Source organism: Mus pahari, chromosome 18 (assembly GCF_900095145.1).
Source record: "Mus pahari chromosome 18, PAHARI_EIJ_v1.1, whole genome shotgun sequence".
Taxonomy (NCBI): Eukaryota; Metazoa; Chordata; class Mammalia; order Rodentia; family Muridae; genus Mus; species Mus pahari.
The window spans coordinates 8,290,635-8,316,421 of NC_034607.1; the positions used below are offsets into that span (position 1 = coordinate 8,290,635).

Here is a 25,787-nt window from a genome sequence, read left to right on the forward strand (position 1 = left end):
CTTGGTCTTGTAAACTTTATATGACCCAGCACAGGGGAAGGCCAGGGCCAAGTAGTGGGAGTGGGTGGGTAGGGGAGCAGGGTCAGGGGTGGGGGGTATAGGGAACTTTTGGGATAGCATTTGCAATGTAAATAAAGAAAATAATAAATAAATAAATAAATAAATAAATAAATAAATAAATAAATAAATTTTTTTAAAAAAGAACATCATTTAAAGTAAGTAAAGTAACTTTTCTTATTTGAATTTTCTGTGCAGCAATTTGTTTAGAATATAATTGATATCCCAAACATTGAAAAGGATATACTCTTTGAAACTTTTCCAGAGTAACAACTAATCCCAAAGATTTTAAAGCTTGTTGTATAATAGCAAAGACTTGTAGTAAAATGTCTTCAGAAAGCTCAGCTAATAAAATATCCATATAATGAATAATATACAGTGAAGGATTAAAAGGCCTAACCTCTTGTATTGAAGCAGAAACAAATTTTTAAAATAATGTAGGGCTATTGGACATCCCTTCAGGCAAAACTTTCCAAAGATATCACTTCATGGGTTCTTTAAAATTACAAGTAGACACGCCAAATGCACACCTTTTATAAGCATCAAGATCAAAATGAATAGTATGAAAGAATCTTTCAAATCTTTCAATTCTATAAGAACTTTATATGTATATTTTTGAAAGACTACTGCAGTAGGTAAACCCAGTTGTAATGGCCCTTTAAGTTCATAGTTTCATTAATCTTTCATAAATTTTGCAATAATCTCTGCTTGCCTGCTTTTTTGTCCTAATTGCAAATATTGGTGAGTTAAAAATCTTGTGCTTGTGATCAAATAATAAACAACAGCTAATGGAACATTGGCAGTTTAACTATATTTTAAGTTTCTCTTTCAATAGTAAGGCATAGCAATAATTTTGGAAAGTAATACTCAATTTTTAACAATGTAAACAATCCATTCATTCTAAAATCAACACCAAGTGCATTACTTTCATGTTACAAAGTTTGGCTGCCAGTACTTGTATATGAAGGCATGACAGTGTAGCTTTTAATACCTCATTAAAGAGACATTGTTTTAAATCCTATCTTTTATAAGTCTCATTTCTAGGATACAAATTACATAAAATATTATCCCAATTTAAAAGTATCTTTAGAAACCTGTTTTCCTTGGTTGGCTCATTGCACTTGTTGTTTAGAATGACTCCAGCCCTAAATTACCAATTTTACATTAACTTTCTGTTACCAATGTTACAAATTTTTAATCACACTCAATAACTTATAAGCCAATACTCTACAACTAAGACATTTAAAACATATTTATAATTTTAAAACAGTCAGAAACAAAAATGAGTGGCTACACACATATTATATATTTAGACCAGACAATATTTTCTTATTCTTTTAGCTGTAATTTCAAGAGAAGAGCATCTTGTCACTTGCAGAACCCAATGAACAAGGTCATAGAGATTTTTCTGGAAAAACACCATCAACTCCCTTACCATAGAATCCAAGATGCTGCAGGGTCCTTTAACAGTGGCTCATGCAGATAATCAACCCCTAACAGGGCTTCTCTAGCTGTGCTTGACACCCAGTTACAGGTGCAGGATAACTTATCAGTTTATATTCTACAAAATGAAGCTTTTTTTCATTTTTCTTTTTTTCTAAACAATTTAAAACTAAATCAAGGAGTGGACAGCGAGCAGATTAAGTTTTAACCATTTTTTTTTCTTTTGAACATGAAGCAAAGAACAACAATCATTCAAACAACAAAGTAAAATCAGACATAAATTGACAGACCCTGACAGATTGACATGTCAAGGACAAACACTAGACAGAGAACTAAATATCCCAAAGAGACCAAGATAGCCTACCTATGAGAACCAGAACCAGAACTAAGCATTTCTCCAGTAGGAGCCAGAGAGTAAGCAGGACATCTCCCTACTTCCTCCTGTCCCTAGGAGAGCTCTGAATTAGCTTACATTCATTTTCCTTCTCTTTTGCTAAAGCATCCCAGACAGGAGACAACTGCTTTTCTAAAGCCCTTTCTCTCATATTGAAGGTCTAACTCTTCATCTCCTTTTTCTGGGAATTCTGCCAGAGAAGGGAGAGGAAGAACAGTGGCAGCTACTGATAGTTGCTCTCCAGCACCCTGCTTTTTTAACTTCCCCAATTCCTCCTCAGCTTGTCTAATTCATTGTTTCAGTTTGTGAGACTCATGGTGAGGCTCTAAAGAATCCCTGATTAAAGCCCGTAAAGAAAAAGTGTCTACCAGAATCTTTTCTGGTCTGTGAACAGTTTAATGATCTGTTAAACGTAATCTGAATTGCTTTCTTTTTCTTTTTCATTTTTTCTGAGTTAGTATAATTACTGTTCCTTTCTCCAGGAACCAAGGACAACATGAATTTACTTGAGCTAAGAATTTTTTTAACGTCTTTTTTTTTTTTTTTTGGTTTGTTTTTGTTTTCTTTAAACCCACTTTACTCACTTGAAGCATCCCCTTTTTAGGCTGTGAACAAAAGCAGTTTTTAAATTTCCCCATCCCATTCAGCTGCAACTGCCCTAGATGCAGTGGCACTGGGTAAGCATCCTCTCAGCCTAATTATTTCCCCAAGTACAGTCCCTACGACAGCAGGCAAATCTTATGCCCCATAAAATAAGATTTGCTATCAGGCAGAAAGAGGTAATAATCCATATAGTTGATTACCTGAACTCAGAATTGTCATTTGCTTTCCCCCTTTTCTGTAGATTGTTCCACCGAAAGCAGCTATGAGAATATTGTAGTTAATTGGGCATATATATTATGTCCCATCTTCCTTCTACCTCCTTCTCCTCTATCTCTGGGATCTCAAGCCCAACCTTTACTTTCTTTCCTCTGCCAAAGGATTGGTTCTAGCCTTTATTTGACCAGTCAGAATGGAGAGAAGTGTCAGTGAAATCACCAGAGTACATTAAAAAGAAAGTCATCATGAATTTTAAAGGCAAGTGGATACAACTAGAAAATATCATCCAAAATGAGGTAACTGAGACTCTAAAAGGCATACATGGTATGTAGTCACTTATAAGTAGATATTAGTTATAAAGTATAAGAAAACCATACTACAACCCACAGACCCAAAGAAACGAAATTAAAAAAAAAAAAAAAAAAAAAAAAAATGATCTTTAAAGAAGAATTCCAGATAACTTTCTCAGAAGGAAATAAAAAAGATAATGAAGGTGTATGGAAAGAGGGAACTAGGAGACAGAGAGGATGGGGTAGAGACTAGNTATCATCCAAAATGAGGTAACTGAGACTCTAAAAGGCATACATGGTATGTAGTCACTTATAAGTAGATATTAGTTATAAAGTATAAGAAAACCATTTTACAACCCAAATAAACAAAGAAACAAAAAAAAAAAAAAAAAAAAAAAAAAAAAAAAGAGGGCCCAAGTAAGGATGCTTCAACCTTTCTCAGAAGGAAATAAAAAAGATAATGAAGGTGTATGGAAAGAGGGAACTAGGAGACAGAGAGGATGGGGTAGAGACTAGGGTGAGGAAGGGTGCTCAGATTTAGTAAAAAACAGAGGAGAGTGAATGAAAATAGGCTGTGGGCAGGTAGTAAGGCATCTATAGGATGCAAAAGAGTAACCTGCACATGTGGAAGCCTCAGAGAGTGCATGGGGTGACTCTAGATGAGACTTAACAGTAGAACATTTGGAGCCTTAAGTGATCACCTACTATAGCTAAGACTTTCAGTGGAGAGATAAGGACAGCAACTCCCCTACAAAACCTTGGATCCAAATGTTTCCTGCCTACAAGGTATGCAGGCACAAAGATGGATCAGAGACTGAGAGAACAATCAAACAATGACTAACCCAAATTCAGACACCTCACATGAACAAGAACCAATACCTGACACTATTAATCATACTCTGTTTTGCTTGTAGACAGGAGTCTAGCATGACTATCCTCTCAGAGGATCTACCAAGCAGCCAATGCATGGAACCACAGCCAAACATTAGAAGGAACTCTAGGGTTCTTGTGGGAGAGTTGGGGAAAAGATTGAAGGATCCTAAGAGGTTAGGGACTCCACAAGAAGATCAACAGAGTCAGCTAACCTGACCTCTTGAAAGCCCCCAGATATTGAACAATCAACCAAAGAGGGAGCATGGCCTGGACCCCCACAAATATGTAGCAGATGTGCGTCTTGGTCTTCATATAAGTTGCCCAACAACTGAAGTGGGTGGTATCCCCTATCCTGTTGCCTTCCTGTAGATCTCTGTCTCCTAACTAGGCTGCATTGTCTGTCCTAAGTGGGAGAGGATGCACCAACTTCCCAGGATGTGGGGTCTGATATTAGGATGTAATGTGAATTTAAAAGAATAAGTGTTAAAGAAAGAGAGAAAGAAAGAAAGAGAGAAAGAAAGAAAGGAAGGAAGGAAGGAAGGAAGGAAGAAAGAAGAAAGAAAGAAATGATAAAATATTGTTATGATAAAATATTGGGAAATTAACAAATGAAAATTCAAATGAAATTACCTATCACTTAAATGTGCCATGGAAGAGCTATTTATTTTAAATATTTGAATTTTCACTTGTGATAAAGGAGGAATGGCAGGGACCAAATAGAATATCTCCTAAAACAACTGAGAAGATGGCTGAAATTTAGGAAACATGGACAGAGAGATAAATAAAAATGAGTTTACCCTTGCCTTTTTGGACTCCTAGACAAATATTTCCAGTTCATGGGGACGAAAGGGCCACTTCTGTGGACTTTGTGGGCTCTGAGGATGGGATATCAAAATTAAAATATATTCTGCCTATATCAAAGTACAGAAGCTCTTCCAATTTTCCAAATTCTAAGCATTTAGCTTACAATCTTTACAATATCTTTCCATTTCCTGCATCCATAGTTTAACATGAGCTCATATTTGATTGAGGATTTATACCTGGACCACTACACAATTTGGAATATTCTTTACAATGATAAGAAAACACCCAAATGTAAAGACAGAGCCTTTTTAAAATTTCATATACACCTTCATTTTCTAATATTGTACAAATATATATTTTAATATGGATAATACTGCTTTATGTGTATAGAAAATTAATGATCAATCATACTCAAACTAAAGTAAAAACTCAGTTAATTAACATCAGGAAAACCACCTCACGCAGTGAGCGATGTTGCCATCTTGTAGTTAATTTCAATTTTTCAATACTTTCCTTGAACTCATAAGAAAACTAAATAATTAATATGTACAAAAGTATAACTTGTAATTTTATAACTAGTATTATTATGCTGTTATAAATAAATATAAGAAAATCAGACAATGTTAATATACTCACAATTATCTTTCATAAAGAAGCAGTGAATTATGGTTTGTTTGGCATTTTTTATGTCAATTTCTAAATGCGATAAGAAAGATATTATTCAAATGCTCTTTCCTTAATGGGCTAAACTGGATATGATTACATTGAGGTATTTTCTTTTTTTTAAGTTTTATTAGATATTTTCTTTATTTACATTTCAAATGTTTCGTTCCCCTTCTTTATTTACATTTCAAATGTTTCTTTCCCCTTCCTTGTTTCCCCTCCGAAAATCCCATTTCCCCTCCTCTCTCCCCCTGCTCCCCAACTCACCCACTCCCATTCCTGGTCCTGGAATTACCCTATACTAGAGAATAGAGCCTTCACAGGACCAAGGGCCTCTTCTCCCATTGATGACCGAATAGGGCATCATCTGCTACATATATAGCTAGAGCCACAAGTTCCACCATATGTTTTCTTTCTTTGGTGGTATAGTTCCAAGGAGCTCTGAGGGTACTGGCTAGTTCATATTGAGGTTCCTTCTATAGGACTTCCCTGTATCCATGGGTTGAAGCCTACTTGTTCATGATGGATGATCGTTTTGATGTGTTCTTGGATTTGGTTTGTGAGAAATTTATTGAGTATTTTTGCATCAATATTCATAAGGAAAATTGGTCTGAAGTTCTCTTTCTTTGTTGGTTCTTTGTGTGGTTTAGGTACCCAAGTCTTCTAATATGTACAGTCATTGTGCATGGTGACCCAAAGTAGTTGATGTTGCTTTCAGTTGGGCCTAGGGAAGAATGAGCTGGTCACTGGTCAGGCATGTATCAAAGATGGGTCAGAGTACCCTTTGCTCAACTTTGCTAAACTATTATTTGCTAGTGTATCCTACGGAAAGTACTTATTAGAAGACTTATGCATGAAACCAACAGAGTTAAAAGGCCAGTTCCACCTTGCTATCACACAGACTACGTAGTTAAAAAGAGTGTGTGATAAAAGACAAAGGTATAAATGTAAGAAAGGTGGTTGTGAAGAAGGTGTAAATGTGCCGAAGGGGTTAAAAAGTAAATAGACAAGTGCAATGGCTTTGAAAGTCATTAGAATGCATCATCTAAGTATAGAAAATTATCAAAGAACACATGTAATATAAATAATATCAAAATAAAGGAAGTTGGAATAACAGAAAATTTATAATTTCAAAAAAAGGACAAATTAAAAACTAGATTGAAACAGACAAATAAACAATATACAAGATAATATTTCTGAATTTCTTAATTATTTAACAAAATAAAATTGAAGTCAAAGCAAAAACCATCAACCATCATATTGTGATTGTACAAGCCAGGGCAACAACAACGAGAAAAAAAAAAAAGAAAAAAAAAGAAAGAAAGAAAGAAAAAAGAAAAGAAGCGAAAATGAAAAGAGGCAAAGGAAAAAGAGTTCTAATGTTTTACTGTATGTATATTAGAAACAAATTTTACTAGCTCTTTCATGTTCATCTAGTGAATATAATATATGTATATATTTGCCAGTAAATGCTTGAAAAACTTGTAATCATATTATTTTTATCTTATCAGAGCTGTGAATGAAATAGACACAATGTTCTTGGGAGGAGGGTAGTCATTTTGTTTTGTTTTGCCTTGGTGTTTTTGATTGTTTGTCTTTTTCCTTTGGTTGTGTTGGTGGTGTTCTTCTTGCTGTTGTTTGTTGTTGCTATTGCTTGTGTTCTTAGTTGTAATTTGTTTTTCAGTGGTTATAATTTCATTTATTCTCTTTTTATTACCTCTACTCTTTTCTTAATCTTCTCAGTCTGAAGTATTATTTCAAGCACTCTCTAGGTCTAATTTGGTGGGCATTTATTCTTTTTGCTTTATCATGAAATATTTTTATTTCTCTTTAGCTATTGAGATATGTTTGATGAGGACAGGAATCTAGGATGACACTCATAGTCTTTTAGAATATGAAATATGTTTCTCCAGGCTCCTCTCGATTTTAAGGTTTCTATTGAGGAATCACCCAATAATTTGATGAGTTGTCTTTTATATTTGACCTATGGTCTTTATTTTTCAGCTTTCAGGATTCTCTCTATGTTCTAAATATTTAGTGTTTTAAATATACTATTTAGTGAGTAACTCTCTTCTGGTTTTATCTACTTGGAGCTATATGTGTTTCCTGTGTCTGTATGAATATGTCTGTCCTTAATTTAGAATCTGTGATCTTGTTGAAATTATACTCTATGCCATTGATTTGGGATTTTTCTCTGTCATCAGTGCCTATAATACCAAGATTTGGTGTTTATATAGTACAAAAATTTTTTGCATACTTCTTTCCTCTATGTGTGTGTGTGTGTGTGTGTGTGTGTGTGTGTGTGTGTGTGTGTGTGTGTTTAATTTCCCATATTCTTTGCTTGAAGGACCTAATTGTTCAGGGGTTTTTTTCTCTAAATCCTGACATTCTATCATCTACCTAATCCATTCTACCTTCCTCTTCCTGAGCTTTTGTTAGTTTCTTAATCCCATGATAAATTCAGGTGAAGTTTCTTTCTCTTACTGAATATAGTTTTTAAATCCTGAATTATCTTCATCATTTCATTTGTCAGTATATTCGCTGTTTTGTTTGCTTGTTTGTTGGGTTAGTTGGTTTTGTGATGTTTGTTTATGTCTTCTTTAATATTCTCAAAATCCTTTTTTATTTTTATTTGTAATCTGAAGAAATTCTCTTTGGGAAATTTTTCTGTAAGACTAGTGGATCTTGGGGGGATAGGGTGTTGGTACTTAGGCTGCACAGATTTTGTTTTTGTATTGAGACCATGGAATATAGATTACTTCTATTCGTTTTTGTGCCTGATGTTATATTCTATGGTACTTCAGAAATAGCCCAGTCCATGTGATGTCCAACTAGGATAACGGTATCTGAATATTGAGACATTATGAATGAGCTAAGCTCTACAGTGCTCTCCAGACTGTATAGAGGATGTATAGACCTGGCATAGGGATATACATTGGATATAGCACGGTAGAATAAGGTCAGGAGTACTTGGCAAACTGGATTCACTAATGATTATTAATTGAGATATACTTTGATTAGAATAAACACTTCTGAAGGCTGACAACTTTAATGTAAATAAATAATTACCTTAAAGATAAAGATTAAAATGTCATATTGGAGTAAACAAACCCCAAATAACCAGTTTAAATGAATACTAAGAGAGGATTAATATGCCAAGATTAAGATTTATTTTTTTCCTAAAGCAACAAAGGTCATTGTCCCCTGAAAAGCTAATTCTGCTCATTAAGGTACATTTTATATCATTTTTTAAAAAACAAACAAACCAACCACTAAAACGGAAATAGTAGTTTAGAATTTAAACCACTGATTATGATGAATGTGAAGAATAATGAACAGTGAGAAATAATTAAAATGTGAATTTTCTCCAGAGAGAGCTAACTAGACAGAGCTAGAAAAGATGACTGACCATCACAGAGGAACTATATGTTTTCTATTCCCTTACTTCATTGTGCTCTGGAAATGTTATTCATATGAGTAAATCATGGGGTAGATTTGACTTCATGAATGTGTCACAGATTTCATTTGTCAAGGTCCAAAGTTATCAATTTTGTTATTTTAAAATATTTGGGGGGAAAATGATTTCTGCAAAATAGGAAGAAATAGAAGAAGAAAGAGAATCTTTACCATCTGGAATTATTTCAATGTACTAAATATATACTTTCTTGGTGGGATGTGATAAGCCTGACTGGGGGGTATGATCTTTCTCTACATGGCCCTGACTGTGTGTACACGAAATTTAGTGAATTTTGCCTTCACAGAGGCATGTAGCTTTGCAACCTTCTTTAAGAAGTGGATGTTCACAGGGTAGCGTCTTCTTCAGATCTTCACAGTTAGAATAATTATCTTCATGTCCACAACTATTGGCTGAAATAAGGAACAAAAATATTCATTACTTCATTATTTTCCTCTGTTAATGGCAACAAAATAATACTTATACGAATTGGAACAGAGGATTGAGCAAATGAATGGATATCTTTTAAACTGCAGCTTTGTGTAATTGATTGATCTATGTGGCCTGGAGGAAGTGCAAGTAGAAAAGGGATTTTATAGCTGAGTAATATAAGAGTGTAGGATATATTTGTCCAATATAGGCATGCTGCTTGGATTTATATAAACTAGTTGTGTGTTCTTTGCATGGGTGTTTTTGGGTTGGAGATTTACTGTTATAAATCTGGCTAATATAATATCAGTCTTTAGTGTTTTTATTTCACGGGCTAAGGGGAGCTGAGCGAGTAGCAGCTGGCTTTCTGCAGGCCAGCCTTGGAGGCGGTGGATGGACTGAAAAATGTGAGCAGTAGCTTCAAGCATTTTGGGTTAAACTGGTTTGGTTAGATTAGCAAGCTAGCCTAGGATCCAGGAGACAGCACATAGGGCTAGCTTTAGTGTGAGCAGGGAGGGGTAGGCAAACCCACTGAGGCTGGCCCTTCAAGTCACATGCTATAGATGTTAACTTCATTGTAAGATGTTCTCTTGCTCATGTCAGAGGAGGGAATCTTATGAATACAGATTTGGAAAGTTATGTAGTAGAGACAGTTGTTCTGATTATTAGACACTTATATGCAGATATTCACCAATGGCTACAAACTCAAGAAAACTTATTCTTCTAAATTCATTACCCTATAATCTTTGTCATGTCTTTTATATATATATATATATATATATATATATATATATATATATATATATATATATCCAGAGCTCACAAATTTCCATTCAGAGAATTGGAAATTCCCAATTACCAAAGAATTCAAAATAAGATCTTATTTATCATCTGCACTATTTATGGAAACAATGTCTCATTGTTTTACTCATACCAAAACCAAGCTCATACAATCACATTACTGCTAAATTAATACCCCTAGAAATATTACTACAGGCACATGCCCTATCCTCTTTCCATTCCCACATAGATGATATATTCATCAACACTGAATAAGTACAATTAACAAATATGTATTATTATTCTACATCCTTTCTCTCTCCGCAATCTATTTTCATAACTTTTGCAATAATAATGTAAAGATGACTATATGATTCTTAATCTATACCTCATAGTTAACTCTTTCATTATGCTTTTTTCTAAGAGCTCTTTATAAAACAAAATTTCCACACTTGGGAGATAGGTATAAGAAGACCAGGAGCATTGATTTCTAGGTGAGCTTTGGTTATGTAGTGAGAACCTATTTCAAAACTAACAACAACCTAAATCACAGATAAGTAAATTTATAAATGGCTAAAATAAAAAATACGGATTTGGGGGATACATTCCGGTCAGGGCCATCCCTACCATCTTCCTTGTGAGCCCAGTGGAGACATCTAAGACCTCCAGAGTGCTCTCCAAGCAGCAGGACCTCAGGATCACCTCTGGATCACAGGTGAGTGGAACTCAAAATCAGCTCCAAAGTATCCCGGAGGGTTTTATGCCAACAGGAACAGGAATGGAGGAACCCTGCCTGGCCAGAGGTTGGGATCCATTCAGGTCGGGACCAGCCCTGCCATTTTCTAATTGAACCCAGCCAAGGGCATCTAGGGCACCAGAGGACTCTCTACACCACAGGACCCCTAGCGAACCCAGGACCTCCTGATCACCTGAGAGCACTTGGGCAATAGAAGAAAAAGAGCTTCTATGTCAGGGTGCCATCAGTCCTTCATCCTCAGCCAAGAGACAGAACTGAGACCCAGACCCCTGGGCACCTTCCTTGCCAGAGGAGAGTTGGCCTATAGGGAGGACTCTGACCCCAGGACTCAGGAAGTGGATCAGAGCTCCAAACTGCTGGACACCCGCCCTGCCTGCAGAGAGAGCTCTGACCATTGGAACTCAGGAGAGAGCTGGACTCCCAGGAGTGCTGAAAGAGCCTAACAGAATCATAGGAAGATCAAGCTCCATCCAGAGACAGCTTGAATATTAACACCAGAGATTTCCTGATGGCAAAAGAGCAACTGTAATAATCTTACTAACAGAAACCAAGAACACTGGGTATCATCAGAACCCAGTACACCTACCACAGTGAGTCCTGGATACCTCAACACACCCGAAAAGCAAGATGCAGATTTAAAATCATATCTCATGATGATGGTAGAAGATTTTAAGAAGGGCATTAATAACTCACTTAACTACAGTAGAACACTGCTAAACAGGTAGAAGCACATAAAGAAGAAGCAAAAAGAAAAACCCCTCAAGGAATTACAGGAGAACACTGCTAAACAGGTAGAAGCCCTAAAAGAGGAAACACAAAAATCCCTCAAGAAATTACAGGAGAATGCTGCTAAACAGGTAGAAGTCCTTAAAGAACTACAGTCAAACACTGCTAATCAAGTAGAAGAAACTCAAAAATACTATAAAGAATTACAGGAAAACACAACCAAACAGGGGATGGAATTAAACAGAAACATCCAAGAACTAAAAATGGAAGAAACAATGAAGAAAATCCAAAGGGAGACAACTCTGGAGATAGAAACCCTAGGAAAGAAATCAGGAACCATAGATGTGAGCAGTAGCAACAGAATACAAGAGATGGAAGAGAGAATCTCAGGTGCAGAAGATTCCATAGTGAACATGGAAACAACAATCAAATAAAATGCAAAATGCAAGAGATCCTAACTCAAAACATCCAGGACATCCAGGACACAATGAGAAGACCAAACCTACGAATAATAGGAGTAGATGAGAATGAAGATTTTTAACTTAAAGGGCCAGCAAATATCTTCAACAAAATTATAGAAGAAAACTTCCTATACATAAAGAAAGAGTTCCCCATGAACAAAAACTGTTCTCAACAATAAAAGAACCTCTAGGGATTCATCATGCCTGACATCAAGCTGTACTATACAGCAGTTGTGATTAAAAAAAACAACAAAACAACAACAACAAAAACAAACAAACAAACAAACAAAAAAAACAACCTGCATGGTATTGGTACAGTGACAAAAAGGTAGATCAATGGAAAGGAATAGAAGACCCAAAAATGAACCCACACACCTATGGTTACTAGATCTTTGACAAGAGAACTACAACCATCCAGTGAAAAAAAAGACAGCTTTTTCAACAAATGGTGCTGGCACAACTGGCAGTTATCCTGTAGAAGAATGAGAATTGATCTATTCTTATCTCCTTGTACAAAGCTCAAGTCTAAGTGGATCAAAGAACTCCACATAAAACCAGAGACACTGAAATTTATAGAGGAGAAAGTGGGGATAAGCTTCGAAGATATAGGCATAGGGGAAATATTCCTAAACAGAACAGCAATGGCCTGTGCTATAAGATCAAGAATCGACTAATGGGACCTCATAAAATCGTAAAGATTCTGTGGGGCAAAAGATATTGTCAATAAGACAAAAATTCCACCAACATATTGGGAAAGAATTTTTACCAATTCTAAATCTGTTAGGGGAATAATATCCAATATATACAAAGAGCTCAAGAAGCTGAACTCCAGAAATTGAAATAACCCCATTAAGAAATAGGGTACAGAGCTAAACAAAGAATTCTCAACTGAGGAATAACAAATGGCTGAGAATCACCTGGAAAAATGTTCAACATCCTTAATCATCAGAGAAATGCAAATCAAACCAACCTTGAGATTCCACCTCACTCCAGTAAGAATGGCTAGGATCAAAAATTCAGGTGACAGCAGATGCTGGTGAGGATGTGGTGAAGGAGGAACCCTCCTCCATTGCTGGTGGGATTGCAAGCTTGTACAACCACTCTGGAAAACAGTCTGGCAGTTCCTCAGAAAACTGGACATAAAACTACCAGTATATCCAGCAATACCTCTCCTGGGCATATACCCAGAAGATGTTCCAACTGGTAATATGGACACAAGCTCCACTATGTTCATAGCAGCCCTATTTATAATAGCCAGAAGCTTGAAAGAATCCAGATGTCCCTCAATAGAGGAATGGATACAGAGACTGTGGTACATTTACACAATGGAGTACTACTCAGCTATTAAAGACAATGAATTTATGGAATTCTTGGGCAAATAGATGTATCTGGAGGATATCATCCTGAGTGACGTAACTCAGTCACAAAAAAACTCACTTGATATGTACTAACTGATAAGTGGATATTAGCCCAGAAACCTAGAATACCCAAGATACAATTTCCAAAACGCAAGAAAATCAAGAAGGAAGACAAACACATGAATACTTTATTCCTCCCTAGAATAAGCAATAAAATATCCATGGAAGGAGTTGAAGAGACAAAGTTTGGAGCTAAAATGAAAGGATGACCATCAAGAGACTGCCCCACTCCAGGCTCCATCCCATAATCAGCCACCAAAATCAGACTCTATTGCATATGCCAGCAAGCTTTTGATGAAAGGACCCTGATATAGCTTTCTCCTGTGAGGATTTGCCAGTGCCTGGCAAATACAGAAGTGGATGTTCACAGTCATCTATAGGATGGAACACAGGGCCCCCAATGGAGGAGCTAGAGAAAGTACCCAAGGGGTCTGCAACCCTATAGGTGGAACAACAATATGAACTAATCAGTACCCCCAGAGCTCGTGTCTCTAGCTGCATATCTAGCAGAAGATGGCCTATTTAGCCATCTTTGGGAAGAGACGCCCCTTGGTCTAGCAAATTTTATATGCCCCAGTACAGGGGAACACCAGTGCCAAGAAGTAAGAGTGAGGGGAACAGGGCAGGGGGAGGGTATAGGGAACTTTTGGGATAGCATTTGAAATGTAAATGAAGACAATACCTAATAAAAAATAAGAATTTTTACTTTTCTATTCTTGTTTAAAGTTCTTCAATTGCCTGTTACTAATAGGATGGGCTGTTTTATAAGCACCAAGCAAAGTTGTGAATGTTTGGCTCTCTCTTCTTTAGTTTATATTATTGATATCATTATTATATAGAAAATATTATCTATACAAATCAATCATGAAGAATTCCCAAATTCGTTCAGAAATGCACAAAAGTTCTAGCAAGTTTCCACTAGAATGTAACATCCTAATTTTGGTATCATATTCAATTTTTATAAACATTTTATTGCTGTTTCAGTTTTTTTATGTAGCCTGAGCTGACCTGGAGTTTGATCCACATTCCAACCCTGGTTTGAACTCCTGATTCTTCTTCCTCTGCCACCAACATGGTGAGATTACATTTATGTTTTCTATGTATTTACATAATAAGACTAAAAGTGGAATACTATGTCATCAATTTTACTCCATTTTTGTGATGAAATACTATAGTTTGTAATGAACTAATAATATGCATAGATTTTATTTAGACTCTGAAACAACACAGAAAAGTTGTTTAAACAAAAGCATGTATTGATTGATTAAATGGTTGGATTCAAATCACATCCTGGGCCAGGGAGATGGCTCAGGGTAAAGTACTTGACACTAAGCCTGGTGATTTGCTGTCATATAAATGGTCCTCTAACTTCAACACATAATCACACATATGTGCCATGACACACATGTGTATGCCTGGACTTTTTAGAAAGACACAAATACATTCACGAGTAAATGAAAATGGCATTTAATAAAAAATTTCATTGATGCTCTGGAGTAGCCTAAAAATTTATTGTGCTAAGCTCCTTGGTGCACAAAAAATTTTAATATCTGTTTCCTTTCTCTGGGCTAACTCAGGTTTTATTATTTCAACTCCATAAATTTGTACTGCTTCCTCTTTTTAAAATGCCAACTTTGAGAATAAGAAACTTCACTTTAAATTGTATTAAATTACATCCTCAGAAATATTTTTGTAGACTCCAGTAGCAAAAATTCCAATATAGTTACAAGTGTTCACTGATTTTTAAATGTTTCTTTAAACTAAATGAAATATTCCTTTTTTTCAATGTCAAAGTACACATCTTAAATAAAAGAAAATCTGTCATTCAAAAAAAAATGATGTTAACATATGTAGGAGATGTGAAACTTGATCTTTGTAGGGTTTCAAAACAACTGGAGGGGGGCTTATGCTTACTCTTTATCTCCTTGTTGATCTTGTTCCCCTTGTTTGGCCTCAGTGGGAGATGATGTGCCTAGTCCTACTGTGATTTAGTGACTTAAGCTGCCACAGTAGGCTTTTACCCAGGGGGTCACCTCCTACTTCTCAGAGGTGAAGGGGAGGGGTGGAGGAGGGATGGTGTAAGGGAGGAGGAGGGAACTGTGATTGAGATAAAAAGGGAATAGTTGAATTAATTGAAAAAATTTAAATGATGTTAAGTACATTTTTGTCTCTTGCAAGTATTAAATCTTAAAACAGATTGTCATTCTATGTTCTTATATTAGTATGTTAATAAACTTACTGCACAGCCCATCTTCACAGTAATCAGGACAACTGGCACACGGTTCTCCTGCTGTGTAAGGTGTGTATATCCTTCCTAGATAATTGCCACTGAAATTCAATATGGAAAATCATCAGATGATTTTAATTTTTCTCTTTACACACTAATGTTTGCATATATCACCAAATTATAGATAGATAGACAGACAGATAGATAGATAGATAGATAGATAGATAGATAGATAGATAGATAGATGATATATAGATATATACATTCGTAAATTTAGACATATAATCATATATGTCGATAGATAGATAGATAGATAGATAGATAGATAGATAGATAGATAGATAGATAGATAGATAGATAGATAGATAGAATGATCGATCGTTGGATGATGGATGGATGGGTGGATGGATGGATGGATAGATAGATTCATAGATTTAGACATATAATCATATATATATATATATATATATATATATATATGGAATACTGTTACAAACCTTCAGTGGAATACCATAACAAAAACCTAACATTTCCTAAGAGAATTCTGACATAGATGTAAGGAAATAATTAATCCATGCACACCTTTTTCATCAACCATTATCTTAGAACCTGAGAAAGTGAAATAGAGTCTAAAAGTCTAGAGATGTTAAAATACACTCTTCATTATTTAATAAACCTGAAAAATTCCTAAGACAGTGTAATATAGGTTGTGTGGAAAAGCTACTTTCATAAATTAGGTAGGTACAGGAAAAAGCTGTAAATCCTGTAATATAGAACAGGGAAGTGACAGGTTGAGTTTCAAGAACTTAAATGAGTAATTGTGAAAGACCCCATGTTCATGAAGGTTTGAAAGTGTCTAAGTGTAACAAGAAGATATGAGACTTTATGGTTATCAAAAATGAAGATATTAAAGTAAGAGATTTTATAAAAAATCATCTAAACGTAGCAGTACTCTGATTGTGGCTAGATTGTGCCTAATTAGGTCTATCACTTTACTGATTGTCATAGGAAAATTCAGAGTCTTCATTGCACCAATGTGAGTGTGTGTGTGTGTGTGTGTGTGTGTGTGTGTGTGTGTGCAGTCCAAGGTCTTTTTAGCATAACCACTACTCTATATGCAGAACACAGCATACAGAGTCTATGAGCAATCTAATAGAAAAGACAAAGTATTGTACAACCTGTGTCTCTTGTTTCTCTTTATTCATATCTGACTCTCCTAGGTTGAGGATGCTTCTTATTTGACCTGACGGCTGGATGGATTCCTGAACCTTCTTTCTTTGTATTATACTTAATAACAGAAACATGCTTGAAAATTCTTTCATAATCTTTCTCTTGAACTGACATGCTACACCATCTGTGTTAACTACAGTATACAACTGAATCATTTAAAAAATTGATTTAGAAAGACTCTCACCCTTTTTTGTATAGGTTTCCTATATGAAAAGATACAAATAAAACTCGAGAGATGTCTCAGCAGTTAAGAGTGCCTGTTTCTTTGGACAATACTTGGAGTTTGATTCCCAGTACCCATTTCAGGTAGGTTACAATTGTCTGTGATGCCATTTCCAGGCAATCTTATGCCTCTGGCCCCCACAGGCATCTACACCAATGTGCACAAACCACACACGGACAGAGAGAGACATGCAAATGTAATTACAATATTTTTAAATGAAAAAAGTTGGCAGTTTATGAATATTCATTCACCCTAATCACTGGAATTTTTTGAAGAGTTCAAATGGTTTGTTTCTGTTTCATTAGTAAGTTTTTAATTTTAAAATCAAGATCTGAATCAATGGGGCTTTTTTTTTTTAGAATTTTTAGGAAATTCTGAGAAGCAAAGAGTTAAGATTTTATCTTTCTTAACTATTTAAAAAATTTTAAAGACTTCTTAAAATGACTTTGATGTCTGATTTATTATGTTATTATAGGTATAAGGTAGCAACAAGAGGTTGGAAAGATAGTCCAGTGGTTAAGAAAATTTGCTGTTCTCGCAGAGGATTCTAATTTGATTCCCAACACCCTTGTAAAATAGGTCATAACCACTTTTAACTCCAGGTCCAGGGGATTTAATGCTCTTTTCTGGTCCTTGTGGATATGTGCACATGCATAAATAGATCCATAAAAATAAGGCCTTGAAAAAAACAGCAACTGAACTGGTCATTGTTATGACTTTACAGAAAGATAAATTTGTTGATTATTTTCTCCCTTGGCATCTTTCATAGCATATTCTAATACTATGAGAGATGGTCTCCAGGAAGGAGCCTTCCGAGTCAGTTCCAGTTCACTTCCTCTATCTCCTGTTTCTGAGGTGTGTGAGAGCTTCAGCAAAAGGGTCTCATCTCCAACAATATCATTTAGAGATGGCATAATGAATTTGAGAGGGAATGTGGGCTTGTAAGTTTGTGAGAGAGGGAAGGGTGAAAATTATGCAAATTTAGTACTCTTTTATGAAATTCTCAAAAGATAAATAACTATAAGAAAAGATAAGAGCCTATATAATCAGAAGTAGGACTAGTTTAGTGGAAACTCTACAATCACTATCCTGTGTTATTCACTAATGATCACCCTTTTCCTAGTATCAACAGATTCCTTTGTAAACTCTAAACTTAGCCATAACTGAAAATTTGACTGTAACAATCCCTGTGTTTTTTGGTTACCATGAGTCCAGAAAACTCCAACTGAAAGGAGAAGAGAAATAATTTTTAAGCATAGGGTGAAACTTTCTGAGTGAGATTTATAGAACTGGTGAGTTAGCCATTTCATGAATTTTGCATAGTAAGCTTCAACTAGGGAAGTAATTAAAAGTTTGAATTTCCCTTTCCAAGTATAATGTATATCTTTAATCATTTTTTACACTATGACAATTAAAAGTGTTAAATTGCATTTGATGTTGTTGAAAGTGAACTCTAAATTGCATACTTACCCAGGACAATAGTGACAAACATAAAAGAATCTCAGTGGATTTTCAGGGCATTCAGCAACTCCACATGCAACTTGGAAAGTTGAATTCCAAACAACCTGCACACCCAGGAATGAATATGGAGCATGTGTCAGAGAAAAAATGATGCAGAAAAACAAATAGATATTGTAAACTTAAAACAGCTTTGGTATACTTTGTTTCTCTATGCCTTCTGGACTTAGTTAAACTATTGAATCAGACTACACATGTTAAAAGAGCCCTCAGCGCCTATTTTGATCAGCTACTCCAGTAAACCTTTCAGAAAGCACATACGGGAGTTTAGGGAGGCTGGCAACTGTTCCAACCTCATCTCAGAAACTCTGGTGTTCTTCTAGTGCATTTTAACAGTTTCCAAGATGATGAGAAAGCAAAAGGCTGGGCTGAGGCCAATGATCTTCATGTCAAAATGAAAGACATCAGAAAACCATGGATACCAGGAAGACCCTGGTGAGATGTAGAATTTCTCTGCTTCCTACTTTCTAGGCATGTGACAATAAACTACAAGAGAGTAACCTGGATATCATGTCAATTCCTAGTCAGCCATCAAAGTGTCCATGAATTCCTCCCAGAATCACAGAAGAGGTGTTCAGTTGGATGCTAACACATGACCATGAGTATCTCCCATCCTAGTTGGACAGGGATCATAACTGACTTGCAAACCTTTCTGGTCAAGCCTGGATGAAGGCTACCACTCAGTAATCATTTATATTTCCTGAAAGTTGTATGTGGTGAGTGCTTCTGTGTAGAGATCTAATCTTGAATTTCCTGGTTCCCTCCTGAAACAAAGTTTTAGCTCAAGTAACTCAGCCTGTAGGATCTGATCAGATCAAGGAATTGGAGTTGCTTGCTCACTAGAGTCACAAAACTTATGAATTGAATGTGTATGTATATTGTAATGACTTACAGACTGCAATCCAACTAACCAAGCAATAACCAGCTGTGAATGGCAAGTCCAAAAATCTGGTAGTTGCTCAATCCTACATTGATGCATCTTTCAACTGGTCTTCTGTATAACCCAGAATCCTAAAGAAGTAGACTCCAGTGAACATGCTAGACAAGAAAATATAAGCAGGTGAAGAGGCCTTATATAGGCCTCCAGCAGAAGATATGGCCCAGATTAAAGGTGTGCATCAAGATCTGGATTAAAGACATATGTTGATACAGAACAAAAGTTTGTGTTATCCCACCTCAGTATCTTCATCAAAAGCTTGTGTCTTCCAGACTCAAGATCCCAATAAAATACAGATTGTCTTTTTGCCTTCAGATCCAGAAAAATACGTATGTGTTCATTTTTGGTTATAGTTCATTCTAGATATGGTCATGTTGGCAACCGATCAAAATCTACCCCTTGGCATTTTGACACAAATCATATTTCAGGTCCAAATGTAAACAATAACTAGGTGATAATAATGCCTGATCAGATATGACTATCCTTTGTAGAACCACAAATGCATAAACAATAATCAGTTCATAATAATGTGTAATATGATATAGCTATCCCTCACACAATCCTAAATGCATTGTAAATTTAGAATAGGTAGCAGTATCCCTTGAGGTACATCCTTTTAGGATGTCAAATATCAATGTGAAAGAGAGAGACAGAGAGACAGAGAAAGAGACACAGAGACAGAGAGGGGAGACAGAGAGAGAGAGAGAGAGAGAGAGAGAGAGAGAGAGAGAGAGATTCATTCCATAAGTTATGTGACTCTAGTGAACCCTGAATATATTTCAGATTTTGGTAAAACCATAGTGGGGTATTGTTGTGACATCCCTGACCATATTATAGGGAGGATTTTGGAAGGACTTTGGAACTTTGAGCTAGAAAAGTCATTGTATATTAGGAGCTCTGAGGGCCAAAGTTGTAACTTTTGAAGACATGGAAGATTCATGGAGAATAGCTGGATTTTGGCATTCATAGAGGCCAGGAGAGGCCGTTGATGAAGGTGAAACCTCAGTGGCAGTTGAAGGCCCAGGACTGAAGGGGTCATGCAATGAATTTGAGATTGGTACCAGAAAGAGAGTCTATGAAAGGCTATTCCTGAAAGTACAGCCCAGTTGGAGCAGAAGACCTCAGCATTTTGGAAATTAAAATACCATGCCACCACCACCAATAAGAGCAGCATCAGTGAAATGGAGCCAGCAGGAGCCTAGAAGACAAGCTGCATATGTCACAGGGGACAGAGATGGAGAGACGATCCAAGCCATTTGTAATAGCCCAGAAGATCTTGTGTGCATCCCAGGCACTGGGCATTGAGTTACTTAAACAGTTGGGGTTTAGCAGTTACTTGTTTCAGACCGTGATTGTGCTTCTTCCCTCTTGAAAAATACATTACATTTAATTTAGAACTTTTACCAGAATGGACTACTGAAAAATTTTAAACTTTTAGAAGAGATTTTGAATTTTTAAGGAGACTGGAGTTTTAATGCTTTTGGACTTTTTAAGTTATTTGTATTTAAATGTGAGATCTTGGGGGTAACTAAGAAAAAAAAAAAAAAAAAAAAAAAAAAAAAAAACAGTTTCCCAGCACTCCGGAGGCAGAAGCAGGCAGATTAGTGAGTTCGAGGCCAGCCTGGTCTACAAAGTGGGTTCCAGAACAGCCAGGGCTATACAGAAAAACCCTGTCTCAGAAAAAAAAATGTGTGTGGCTTAAAAGTAATGTGCATGCTTGTGTGTCAACTTGACAAGTGCACAGTTATACTGGTTCTTTTCTGTAGCAACTTGACAAAATTGAAGTCATCAGGGAAGAAGAAGCCTCAGGTGAGAAATGCCTCCCTAAGATCTAGATGAAAGTCATAGTTACTGATCAATGAAGGATTTCCCGGCCCATGGTTGTTGGGCCATCCCTGGCTGGTGGTCTTAGATTCTGTAAGAAGGTGGGCTGAGCAAGGCACAGGAAGCATACAAGTAACACCCGCCATAGCATCTGTATCAGCTCCTGCTTCCAGGTTCCTGCACTGTCTAAATTCCTGTCCTCACTTCCTTTGGTGATGAACAGCAACCTGGAAGTATAAACCAAATAAACACTTTCTTCCCCACTTTGCTTTTTCTTACGTTGTTTTATCGGAGAAAAAACCAACCAAACAAACAAACAAACCCTTGACTTAGACATCTGCCTATACCATATTTGAATCTTCTCTCCAATCAGCCATTGAGAATCCCCTTAGCACTTTACTTTCTCTCTTATCTTTGGTAAGCTCTATTTGACAGTGGCCTGAATTGAGGCACAGTTGTATAAGTCTTGCTAATGCAGTCACCTCATTTGTCTGGAAATCAGCTGTCAGGGGTTGTGGAAAGAAAACTTTGGGAAAATTGTTCTCATTCTCCTTCAGGAGCCAAAAAAAGCTGATGTGCAGCCCTGGTCATGTAATTCAAATAATTTTCTTGCCTCTCATTTATAGAGAAAATATTTTTTCTTACCTGAGTATAATGTCCGACCATACTACCAGGTTGCTTTGGGCCAACACTAAAGGTAAGATCTTTGTATTCATCATACCATACTTGAATTGCAGAAGACCATGTTGCAAGGTAAGATGACATGAACAAATTCTCACCACATTTTAAATCTATGGGAAAGAAATAGACCACTCATTAAGGCAGCAGGAGAAAAAAAAAAAAAAAAAGAATGGGGGAGGAGGGTTAGGGGCTAAAGAAAGCAGAATTCCTGCTCTTTAAAAAAATTGCTCACAGTTACTTTTGAATATTTCATAAGAGGCATACTTCAGACTTGATCATTCATTTGAACAGTAGCCACAGGCATTCAATTTATTGGCTGAACAGCATATAAACTGAATAGATTCAGAAGTCTTTTCTCTAAGTAGCTTCTCTCCTTAAATTGATTCATTGACACATTAAATTCTCCATACCGGTGTGAATATGTGTGAGGGAGGGTGTATTTTGTATGTTTGTCTCATATGTAACAAATATTGATTTGAAGTCTTAGAAATGACAAATATTAACTTATTTAATTTCTTTACTGTTCTAACTAGAGATTTTTTATGTGAAATGTTACATATTTAGCATGATTATTTTGTATAAGCCTTCTTTATAGTCATTACTTACAAGTACAAATCAAACAAAATAGAAGGAACAATACTTTTAAAGTTTATAGGCCATGCCTTAAGTATAAAATTAAAATTTCATGAGCTAAATATTCTTCCAAGAATGGAGAAAAACCAACTTTTAGCACCCAATAAATAGATTAGAATTTTCTCAATCTCTGCAAATTCAAAATTACTTTATAATTTCACTGAATGTTAAAGCATTTAAAATAAGCTTTTTAAACATTATGTGTTTAAAATAGTAATAGCTAAGAAGTACAACCTTAATAATAGATAATTAAATGATTTTCAAATTCATCCAGAGATAACCATTTTTTTTATTATTATTATTTTTTTTATTTACATTTCAAATGCTATCCCGAAAGTTTCCCATACCCCTCCCCCCACCTCTGTTCCCCTACCCACCCACTCCCACTACTTGGCCCAGGCCTTGCCTTGTGCTAGGTCATATAGAGTTTGGAAGACCAAGGAGCCTCTATTCCCACTGATGGCCGATTAGGTCATCTTCTGCTACATATGCAGCTAGAAACACAAACCCCGGGGGTACTGGTTAGTTCCTCTTGTTGTTCCACCTACAGGGTTGCAGCCCCCTTCAGGTATTTGGGTACTTTCTCTAGTTCCTCCATTGGGGACCCTGTGTTCCATCCAGTAGCTGGCTGTGAGCATCCATTTCGGTGTTTACCAGGCACTGGCATAGCCTCACAAGAGGCCGCAATATCAGGGTCCCTTCAGCAGTATCTTGCTGGCATGAGCATTAGTATCTAGGTTTGGTGGCTGATGATGGGATGGACTCCCGAATGGGGTACTCTCTGGATAGTCCATCCTTTCATCTTAGCTCTAAATTTTGTCTCTGTACCTATAACCTTTCATGAGAGTTATGTTCCTTATTCTAAGGAGGAATGAAGTATCCACAAATGGTCATCCTTCTTGATTTTCTTCTGTTTTCCTTAATGTGTCTTGGATATTCCATTTTTAATGTTTCAAGCAGTATTATATCTCATAGTCCATTTATTTATGTTCCCATAATTTATATACTTCCTTGTGTAAAGATAATGTCTCATGATTTGTTCTTAACTTAATAAGGTATCAGCTACCCAGAATGTACATAAGTTGCTGTCACCAAAAATGAAGACAGAGTTGGGCACATACACAAGATTATGTATTTGAAGACATCCTGTACTATACAGTGAGAACTGTATTCCATTAAACCAAAAATAATAAAAGAAGTAATGAAAGGTAATGAAAACATTTGATATTTTTGAGAAAAAATAAAGAATGAGTTGCTCAGATAAAATACATTTTTATAATTAAAATGTATCTTATAAACATGAACAAGCCACATCATAAGATAAGCTACCACTTATGTACATGTCTTTAATCTCAGCACTCTAGAAGCAATAGGCAGATCTCCATGACTTCGAGGCTAGCCTAGTCTACAGACTCCATTCCAGAACAGCTTGGAATAGAGAGAGACACCCTGACTAAAAACAAACAACCAAACAAACAATGTAAAAACAAAAAGAAAACAACAAAACAAAATAAATAAGCTACTGGCTCAAATGATAGAGATTTAACAAATTCTAATTACAGAGGGCTTGAAAAGCACCTGAACAGATAAGAGCATATCGTGCTACTTTAGCACACTTGAATTCAACTTATAGCATCCATATGGGATGGGTTACAACCACTGTAACTTCAGCTCCCGAAAATAAAATGCCTTCTGATCTCTAGAGTCACCCTTCTGTTTAAGTACATACATCATACATTCACATGTGCATATATACACAAGACACATATACACATAAAGAAAAACTAATAGGATAAAATTAAAAAGAGATTCTAATTTCAAGTCCCCATCATATTACTTTAATTAGTAATTCCATCCTTTAATCTTTAAAGGAGAGAAAGAGGTGATCCCTACCTTGTTTCACTTGTGATCTAGTTAAAAGTCACAAAGATGGCATGGTGGGAGAGAGTTTGTGCAAAATATAAAATAGCAAATTAGCATAATATGGAGACTCTCTGAGACATCCTGGTCCAGAGATATTTATCTTCTTTTAAAAGACAGTATCAAAATAGGTGTTTACTTTGCAAACTTTAGTTAGCACACTACCAGAAACTGGACCCTCCTGTGTTATTCTCCATTCATACATAAGTGATTTTGAGTTTACATACTCGTTGTCCTGAGTTCTATGGGACTGTGACTGTATGTACACTTGTCTGCCCATTGCTGAGCATTCACTTGAGCCTCATGGCTCCATTCCTAGAGAGAAAGAGGAAAGGAGATAGCTATAAATAATAATACAACTTCAAAGACACATTATTTTTGCAGGCAGGCTGGTAGGACTAGCTTATATCACTGCAAGATTTCTGTAAGCACCATACAACCTTCATCATAATCAATAAATAAAATAGTATATATCTAAATTTGTATGTTAGTATATATACTATCAACTTTCATTGCGACATTTATAATAAGCTTATTTTTACATGCTTTTCTCTCCCATCTTCCTGAGCCTGCTAATCCTCCCATGCCCTCTCACACACAGTTTCCCTTTGATGTCACACATGTCTTATTTCTTTCCTCTCTCCATACCTTCCACAGTAACTGTGTCATTGTCTGCTTGGTAGTTTCACAACCTATATCCAAAGTTCCTCCCACTTATGTATGCCTTTTTCTATTTCAAAGAAATACAAGAAGTCTGTCTTCCCAAGATCATCAAAAATCCTAAATTATGTAATAGGCTAACGACTTACTGAAATCACAACAGGAACCATAAAGACTTTACACAGTTGCTGTACTACAAGAAGCATTAACCATGGGAGATACACTAAGACTATTTTCACACCTGTAAAAAGTTACCTCATAAATACTAGTTTCTCTTTTTACACATTGAATGAATTTAAAAGAAATATAGGCTTTAAATCTGGATCCAAGTCAGAAGACTGTTTAGATGAAAGGTCATGTTCTGACCCTAGATTAAGAGAGGGAGAGACCTTATCACTAAAGAGAAAAGTCAAAAGATTTATTTTTATTCTGTGGCTGTAATTGATATAGCTCCATAACACCAGTGAGTCACTGTTATAAAGGGAATTTAATACATTCTATTCTAATCATATCATGGCTGAAGACAAAGAAGGAGAGAAAGAACTCTGATCTTACATGAATGTCTT

At 36.0% G+C, this 25,787-nt stretch overlaps 1 protein-coding gene across 2 annotated transcripts in view; it reads right to left on the reverse strand.

Moving 5' to 3' along the window:
- LOC110335959 (cysteine-rich secretory protein 1) overlaps positions 1–25,787 on the reverse strand; it is a 70,512-nt gene that overhangs the window by 39,057 nt on the left and 5,668 nt on the right. Inside the window, exons 4-8 of one of the 2 annotated variants that reach the window (XM_021218406.1) lie at positions 24,789–24,876; positions 21,973–22,118; positions 18,519–18,613; positions 15,608–15,696; positions 9,097–9,210 (exon numbers count right to left, since the gene is read on the reverse strand). In XM_021218406.1, the coding sequence (XP_021074065.1) occupies positions 9,097–9,210; positions 15,608–15,696; positions 18,519–18,613; positions 21,973–22,118; positions 24,789–24,876 (532 nt within the window). Of the gene's footprint in view, positions 1–9,082; positions 9,211–15,607; positions 15,697–18,518; positions 18,614–21,972; positions 22,119–24,788; positions 24,877–25,787 lie in introns of those variants that run through there. The other variant, XM_021218405.1, reaches the window with a different exon arrangement.